This window comes from Trematomus bernacchii, unplaced genomic scaffold (assembly GCF_902827165.1).
Source record: "Trematomus bernacchii unplaced genomic scaffold, fTreBer1.1, whole genome shotgun sequence".
In the NCBI taxonomy this organism is placed as follows: domain Eukaryota; kingdom Metazoa; phylum Chordata; class Actinopteri; order Perciformes; family Nototheniidae; genus Trematomus; species Trematomus bernacchii.
The window spans coordinates 206,748-216,021 of NW_022987688.1; the positions used below are offsets into that span (position 1 = coordinate 206,748).

A 9,274-nucleotide genomic window follows, 5' to 3' on the forward strand; every position below is an offset into this window, starting at 1 on the left:
TGTGTGGGGGGGAGACAAAGTGTGTGTGTGTGGGGGGGAGACAAAGTGTGTGTGGGGGGGAGAGATAAAGTGTGTGTGTGTGGGGGGGAGACACAGTGTGTGTGTGTGTGTGTTTTTGTTTCTGAGAGATTTCTGCTGCGCTAGATTTCACGCAGAGACAAATGCAATTGTTGCCGTTTCACATCGGTGTGTTTTCTCCCACACACACACACACACACACACACACACACACACACACACACTTCCAGAACCTCTGCTCACCTTCAACGTCTACACACACATCCAGGACTTCCTCAGTGAGCACACACACACATATACACACACACACACACACACACACACACACGTCTGATATTTCTAAAGTTCATCCTAACCCCGGTGGAGGATCCTTCATCAAATCTCTCCGTCTGGGTTTTACTGAGGATGATGAAGTTGATGATGATGAGGAGGATGATGAAGTTGACTATGATGAGGAGGATGATGAAGTTGACTATGATGAGGATGATGAGGATGATGATGATGATTGTTGGGATTCAAAGGAACAAAAAGAGGCAGATAAAGAACCCAGCAGGTGCAAATGGACAGGTGAGAGAAAGTGAGCCCAGACGCAGAGTTCAGATGCAAACCAAATAAAGACAGAGAAATGCACACAAATCTGGAAAAGAGACACGAAACGATCTTGAAAGTGTTAAATGACACAAAGGGACTCAAAACGACACTATATTTATGAAAATGTACCTAAAATGGTGCTTTTATTTTAAGGGACGTGAGGTTATAGGAGCGGCAACGTGCTGGGAGAGGGATGAGTCGTGTTGCAGCAGTTGCTCCTAATTGGTCTGTTTTGAGTTGCTTTGTGTCCGAGGTCTTTCTGGTTGTCAGGGTCTTTCTGGTTGTCAGGGTCTTTCTGGTTGTCAGGGTCTTTGTTAGGGCTGTGCAATTAATCGTATTTTAATCTCGATTACGATTTTGGCTTGCAACGATTACGAAAACAATGTAATCGAAATAAAACGATTATTATTTTTATTAAAAAAAAAAAAAAAAAGTAATTTTTTTTATTGGTTTTTCAGTTGAATTAAACTTAAAGTTCAGGGTAATCAACTGTTAAAAACATACTGTTCACATTTTTTTTTCAATATATGGATGTTTTCAAAGTAAATGGATAATCGTTTTTAATAATCGTGATATCAATTATTGACCAAAATAATCGTGATTATGATTTTTGCCATAATCGCGCAGCCCTAGTCTTTGTGATATCATCCTGTCTTCTCTGCGCAGCTGGCTTTCTGCAGATGTTGTCCTTTAGCCTCTCTTGTTGTTGTCTGTCCTGATATGTCTCTTTAGCAGAGGGGTTTCATCCTTAAGGCAGAGTTCCCGTTAGAATATTTTTTTGCCGGTCAACATGTCCGTTAAAGTTGAAATCTTCCGGACAAAATTAGATAAGTGCCGGTTAAAGGTCTTCTTTGTTATTTATTGAGCTTTAAAACAAATTGATATGATTCGACATTAAACAAACTAATTATAGTAGATTAACTACATTATTCAAAAGTGTACAGTAATTTACAAAAACGCGGGAATAATAAACGGAGCGCTCTCTCCTTCTCCTGACAGCCCGTCAGTATCATGCAGCTCGCGGATCCAGTAATGAGTGACCCGACAGTAAAACTAAACATATCTATAACTAGTTTAGGTAGTTTGAGAGGTAATTAAAATAGCTACGTGTGATTTTCTAACCTGAAGTGTGTTTTGCTCTGCTCGCCGCTGCAGGGGATCATGCAGAGCTGCGTGTCGACTCGTCAGCAGCAGCCGATCTCTCTCTCCTGTCAGATTAGACTTTACTCGCATTTATGTCCATATCGATCAGATCTAGCTAGTTCTAGCTAATGATATGACTACCTGCTTGTTAAAAGACACCTAAACAATAAGCGTCGCTATGCAACCGGATGAGGCCACAAAGTATAGCGCAGCATTATGCATTTGTTTACATGCCCACCGGAACCCCGAGGCATTACCAACAGATCAACGCACAATCAACCCATACAGGACATCTCTTTCTCCACATTAAGTGTTAGACATTAGAATTGACAATTTTTGTCTGTCACATACTCTTTTGTCTGTCACATACTATTCTTGTCTGTCACATAAGTGGCGCAACTGATGCGGTATTGCGCTAAGGGAAAATTATTTTGACCGGACATTTTGACCGGAGAGATTTAGATTTGCCGGACTTCAGCATATTTTACCGGTCATTGTCCGGTAATTACCGGCTAACGGGAACTCTGCCTTAAGGAATGATTGGTGCCATGAACACGCCACTATAATAAGATAGCCTTCACTTAGAGCAATGAGGATGAAAACCAGCAGAGATGCATCCTTTAAAGACGTGTGTCCTCTGCAGATTGTCATGTTTCTGTTTGTGTTGTAACCCTGAGATCAGATTGAACCGGTTTTCAAAGCGTGTTTGAAGTCGGCCCTGTTGAACACCGAGGCCGACTTCCCCCTCTTAGAGGAAGCTACTCTAAGAGACTTAATAATGCATGCACAGAAGCAAGGCATTGTGGGACGCTGGTGTGGAAAGAAGAGTGTGAATATACGGGGAGGAAACGAGCTTTTGGGAAGAAATTCAGGACGAAAAGGACATTTCTCTGCAGCTCTGTTTTGATCCAGAACTACTTATTTAAAGCTTCAGTACGATGTGAGAACAGGAGGGCGGGAAAAGAGACTCTAAAAGTGACCAAAAGAGATGCGAAAAGAGACGCTAAAAGGAGCCACTATCAGACACTTAAATGACCAAAAGAGACGCTAAAAGTGACTCAGAAAGACCAAAACAAGGTTCTATAAATGACCAAAATAGATGCTAAAAAACACCACAATCAGACTCAAAAGAGACGCTGAAAGTGACCAAAAGCAGTTTCTATGAATGACAACAAGAGATGCTAAAAGACATCGAAACGAGAAACAACAAAAGACCAAAACAAGACATAAAAAGTGACAAAAAGACTTCAGAAAATGACCATGCAGCGAGTGGGACGCTGGAGAGAGTGAATACACTTTGAGGGTCTCTGCAGCAATATTCCATCTCAGACTGCATTTCCATAACAAAGACTAATCACACACACACTCACACACACACACACGTACACACTCACTCACTCACACACACACACACACCACACACACACACTCACACACTCACACACTCACTCACTCACACACACACACACACACACTCTCACACACTCACACACTCACACTCGCAGACACTCACTCACTCACACACACACACACACACACTCTCACACACTCACACACTCACACTCGCACACACTCACACACTCACACACTCACACTCGCACACACTCACTCACTCACACACTCACACTCGCACACACTCACACACTCACACACTCACACTCGCACACACTCACACACTCACACACTCACACTCGCACACACTCACTCACTCACACACACACACGTACACACTCTCATGCTCACACTCACACTCTCACACTCACACGCACTCACGCACACACACGCACACACACACACACACACACACACACACACACACACACACACACACACACACACACACACACACTCACTCACTCACACTCTGGGTTTCTGCTCTTTGTTAGTCCTTCTCCATAATTGACCTCTTTCTGCTGATGTGTGTGTCGCTCAGAGTCTATTGTTTGTTCCTCGAAAAGGCACACACACACACACACACACACACACACACACACACACACACACACCCACACACACACACACACACACACCACACTCATCAGAGAGGTGAATGAGAGAGGAAGCAGCTGCCTGCAGAAACACAAAAGCATTCCTCTCTTTCTGAAAGACAAAGAGCTGATAAGTGTTTCTCACACGAGCCATGAAGAAAACTCAGAGGAGAGGATCAACAGGAGTCTGACAACGTACTGGCTTTCATTAGTTACAGCATGGGACACAAACCGACTTTAAACTGATGCAAAAAGAGACCAAATCAGGATCACCTCAAAGACAGAATGAAGCTACTAATTGACAGAAAACCACCACTAACATCTAGCGTCAGGTAGGGCTGCTCGATTATGGCAAAAATCATAATCACGATTATTTGGGTCAATAATTGATATCACGATTATTAAATACGATTATTCATTGACTTTGAAAACATCCATTTATTGAACTTTAAAACAAATAATAATAATAATTTGAACAGTATCTTTTTAACTGTTGATTACGCTGAAGGTATAATTCAACTGAAAAACCAATACAAAAATAAATAAAATAAATGATAAATATATATTTACATTTAAATAAATAATATCAAAATAATAAATACCAATAAACAAGATCAACACATATTTTGGAGCGCACTTCAACAAGCTACTAAACATATATAAATATGATAAATACAAATAAATGAGACCAAAATTAATTAGATCAAATATGTTGCAGTGTCACAACCTAGCAAAGCTAAATAATAGTTTTTTTCGATTATGTTGTTTTCGTAATTGTGGCAGGCCAAAATCGTAATTGCGATTAAAATACGATTAATTGCACAGCCCTAGCGTCAGGCCTATGTGTCTGCAGAGTACCTGAACGCAACACATCGTTCAAAGACTAAGAGGTAGAGGCAGAGAGCTGTGACACAGGAGTCTGAAAAAGCCTTTAGAGACAAACTGACTATAAACAATGAAAAGACAGAATACATCTACAAGGAGACACACAACAACAACAACAACAACAACAAGGTGCAAAACCCCCAGAAAGACGGAGAATATGATAAAAAGGGACAGAAAATGACCTTATTGACAGAATACCTTCTCAGATTCTGCTAATAAGTGTTATAACGGCTCTAAAACTAAAGAGTAGGGCTGTGCAATTAATCGTATTTAAATCGCAATTACGATTTTGGCCTGCCACAATTACGAAAACAACATAATCGAAAAAAACTATTATTTTGCTTTGCAACATATTTGATCTAATTTATTTTGGTCTCATTTATTTGTATTTATCATATTTACATATGATTAGTAGCTTGTGGAAGTGCGCTCCAAAATATTTGTTGATCTTGTTTATTGGTATTTATTATTTTGATATCATTTATTTTTGTATTGGTTTTTCAGTTGAATTATACGTTCAGGGTAATCAACAGTTAAAAAGATACTGTTCAAATTATTATTTGTATTTAAAAGTTCAATAAATGGATGTTTTCAAAGTCAATGAATAATCGTATTTAATAATCGTGATATCAATTATTGACCCAAATAATCATGATTATGATTTTTGCCATAATCGAGCAGCCATACTAAAGATATATATATATATTTACGTTCCTCGCATATTTCCCATCAGCCCCTCTGTTTGGTGTCTCCTCTGCTGAAGGTCACTGAGGTCGTTCCTCTCTTATTGAACACAGAGCCGTTAATGTCAGCCGAGAAGAGACGGTAAATAACGCCGGAGCAAGCGAGTCTGATGGCTGTAAATATCAAGGAAACAAGAAGAATTTAGTTTATTAATAGTTATAATAAATGTTCCCTCTGTGGACGACAAGTTCCACGTTCTTACAAGCGTTACTTAGACACGAAAAAAGGTTTGTTTTGATGAAATATTACGTTTTAGTTTGTTGTTTTTCCTAGCTTATGTCACACATGATGCGTTTGAGTACCACTGGGAAGTTGTACACTTCAGAGGGTTACCTAAATGTACCGACAGTATCGGAGATCATTCTGCAGATTAATATACTTATATATATTTAAAAGTTATTATTTTTCCTGGTTGAAGCGTTTGGCACACATGATGCATTCAAGGTCAGTTGGAAAGCTGATAATCTGTCCATTTTTTCTGTTTGAATAATTCCTGGATGTGGTCAATGGTGTAATTTTGGTGATTTTATTAATTATAGTTCAGAGGGTTCAGGATCTGACAGATTTGTAGAATTGTTGTTGGAAGCGTTTGGCACACATGATGCGTTCAAGGACCGTCTGATACGTGGACATTTTATTGATATTTCTGGTTTTATAGTCCTGATGTTCGGTTAAGGAGCTGTGTGTGTGTGTGTGTGTGTGTGTGTGTGTGTGTGTGTGTGTGTGTGTGGTGTGTGTGTGTGTGTGTGTGTGTGTGTGTGTGTGTGTGTGTGTGTGTGTGTGTTGTGTGTGTGTGGTGTGTGTGTGTGTGTGTGTGTGTGTGTGTGTGTGTGTGTGTGTGTGTGTGTGTGTGTGTGTGTGTGTGTGTGTGTGTGTGTGTGTGTGTGTGTGTGTGTGTGTGTGTGTGTGTGTGTGTGTGTGTGTGTGTGTGTGTGTGTGACACTAACAACCTACAAATACCGTCAGTGTTTCTCCGGCGGGCCTCGCTGCCCTGTGAGTCAGAGAGACGTCAGAATGAGGCGTTCAGGTACTCGTCAGGATCCTGTGAGCGATTTAAAATAAAAAATGTACGGAATAACCCTTTAAAGTTCACGAGAGTGAGCATCGCTGCGTGTTAATGTGAATATAAGTGGATTATTACTGTTTATTATGCATTTAGTTTATAGAGGTTTTTTAAGTTAAATATCTCTGGGTTCAGTTTGCAGGATGTTAAATAACCTACACACACACACCTACCTCTCTCTCTGTGTTTAGCAGCCAGGAGTGAGTGTGTGTGTGTGTGTGTGTGTGTGTGTGTGTGTGTGTGTGTGTGTGTGTGTGTGTGTGTGTGTGTGTGTGTGTGTGTGTGTGTGTGTGTGTGTGTGTGTGATGTGTGTGTGTGTGTGTGTGTGATGTGTGTGTGTGTGTGTGTGTGATGTGTGTGTGTGTGTGTGTGTGTGTGTGTGTAGTGTGTGTGTGTTGTGTGTGTGTGTGTGTGTGTGTGTGCTCGTGTGTGTGTGTGTGTGTTGTTGGCCTCTCTCTGTGTAAAGAGGGTGATGATTTGTTTTTTTTTGCAAAATCCTGACAAAACAGATTTATAATCGCAGAATTTTCTGTATTTCTTTCCAACTGTGTCAGTTTTTTGCTTTTACATTTAAATATGAATTTTACCAGAAGAAAAACTCATTCTCTTGAGATTAAAGTCACTATTCTTCTATTTTTTTTTTTTAACATTTCTTCTCGTTAATTAATGATTTTATAATCACAGGAAACGTATCATTTGTTGTCAAATCAACACATTATTCATTATTTGTTCACGTTTTTCCACAAGGACGTTTCATTTCTGCCAGATGAGGCCTCAGTCGGAGTTGCCTGGTAACCGGGCAGGAAAACAGAGAGCTTTAAGATGATTTAACAAAAGCAGTCTTTGAATAGCCACATTCACAGGCCTGCAGATATGTCCTTGAATGCATCACGCTGCTTTTGTTTTTCAGATCTGGTTAAATCAGAGTCTCTGAAGCTTCTTCTGTAAAGACAGCAGCAGAGGATCCAAGGCCTCTGTGGGGGTTTATATCTGAATTAAAGCCACTATAAAAGAGCTTTGATGAAGTTGCTCGAAGCGTTTTGAAATGAAAGCGATAAGGTTCATTTAAAAAACAAAACACGCTTTTTTTCAGAGTTTTTTGCGCGTAGATTTTTTTTTTTGCAGATTTTCTTTGACAATATTTGAAATAATTGTAGTATTCTTTTGGTATTTTACCTCCTGATCTCACACACAACACACACACACACACACACACACACACCTCTTCTAAAGCAGATAAAGTGTGTGTGTGTGTGTGTGTGTGTGTGTCCTTGAGCACGGCGTAATAAATTGACTTTAATTTGTTCTTCCAAGGCAAGGTCGCACTGAGTGATGGTTTATAGGCTGGAGTTGGAAAAAACGGATTTTCTTTGACTGCACATGAATGCATCGAAGGTGGGGATGTGTGTGTGTTGGGGGGGGGGAGAGAGATGGGAGATGCTTGTATGAGATGCTTTTATGTCGTTTGCTGCTAAGGATTGTGGGGAGTTGTAGTACCAGATAAAATAAATGGGGATTTTAGGGAAATTTGTTTTTGTAGTTTTTAATGTCGTTTTTTTGTAGTTTAAATCCTCCCACGATGTTAAGCTGTCGCCCCCCATTTAGCTATCGCTGCTGTCCAGGCGTCTCCCCGGAGAACTTTCAAGCGTGGTCTGCTGCAAGCGAGCGGCAGGAGCGGGGCAGTCGGCTGGGTGCTTGGCTTGCTGTTTAAAACACCTTTTCTTGTATCCATATCTCTCGCTAGAATCTCCCACCATCCAACCAACAACAACAACAACAACGTCAAGCCTTGGGCTCTGAAGCTACGGGGCGGGCCGAGGACAAATACACATGCGTGATTAACGCATGTGTATTTGCGATTAGCACGTTTAAAATAATTAGTGGCGTTAATTTTTTGTTGCTGTTAATGCGTTATTAAGCGGTTAACTTGACAGCCCTAGTTTAAATACAAACTTTGGTCAGTTTAGGTACATGATTATAAAGATGGGTTTATGACGGTGGATATCGGATTATATTATGTGGCCCTAAAACACATTCCCGTACGAAATTATGCATTCTTCTTCTGCCATAATTTAATATTTGGTCACGTTCAGCAGCAGCTGGAGTCCTGTAAACACAGCGAGGGTCCAGAGGGAGAGAGAGACCGGAGCGTCTGCTCACAGCGAGGGTCCAGAGAGAGAGACCGGAGCGTCTGCTCACAGCGAGGGTCAGAGAGAGAGAGAGACCGGAGCGTCTGCTCACTGCGAGGGTCAGATGAGAAGAGAGAGAACCACAGCGTCTGCTCACTGCGAGGGTCATAGAGAGAGAGACCGGAGCGTGCTGCTCACAGCGAGGGTCAGGAGAGAGAGACCGGAGCGTCTGCTCACAGCGAGGGTTCAGAGAGAGAGAGACCGGAACGTCTGCTCACAGCGAGGGTCAGAGAGAGGAGAGAGACCGGAAGCGTCTGCTCACAGCGAGGGTCAGAGAGAGAGAGAGACCACAGCGTCTGCTCACAGCGAGGGTCAGAGAGAGAGAGAGAGACAGCGTCTGCTCACAGCGAGGGTCAGAGAGAGAGACGGAGCGTCTGCTCACAGCGAGGGTCAGAGAGAGAGAGACCGGAGCGTCTGCTCACAGCGAGGGTCAGAGAGAGAGACCGGAGCGTCTGCTCACAGCGAGGGCAGAGAGAGAGAGACCGGAGCGTCTGCTCACAGCGAGGGTCAGAGAGAGAGGACCGGAGCGTCTGCTCACAGCGAGGGTCAGAGAGAGAGAGACCGGAGCGTCTGCTCACAGCGAGGGTCAGAGAGAGAGAGACCGGAGCGTCTGCTCAGCGAGGGTCAGAGGAGAGAGAGACCGGAGCGTCTGC

General features: G+C 42.1%; 1 protein-coding gene across 1 annotated transcript in view; it reads left to right on the forward strand.

Moving 5' to 3' along the window:
* The first annotated feature begins 423 nt into the window (after positions 1-423).
* Positions 424-9,274, forward strand: part of phf21b (PHD finger protein 21B) — a 24,072-nt gene continuing 15,221 nt past the window's right edge. Inside the window, 1 exon segment of the mRNA XM_034137066.1 lies at positions 424-585. Coding sequence (XP_033992957.1) covers positions 424-585 — 162 coding nt within the window.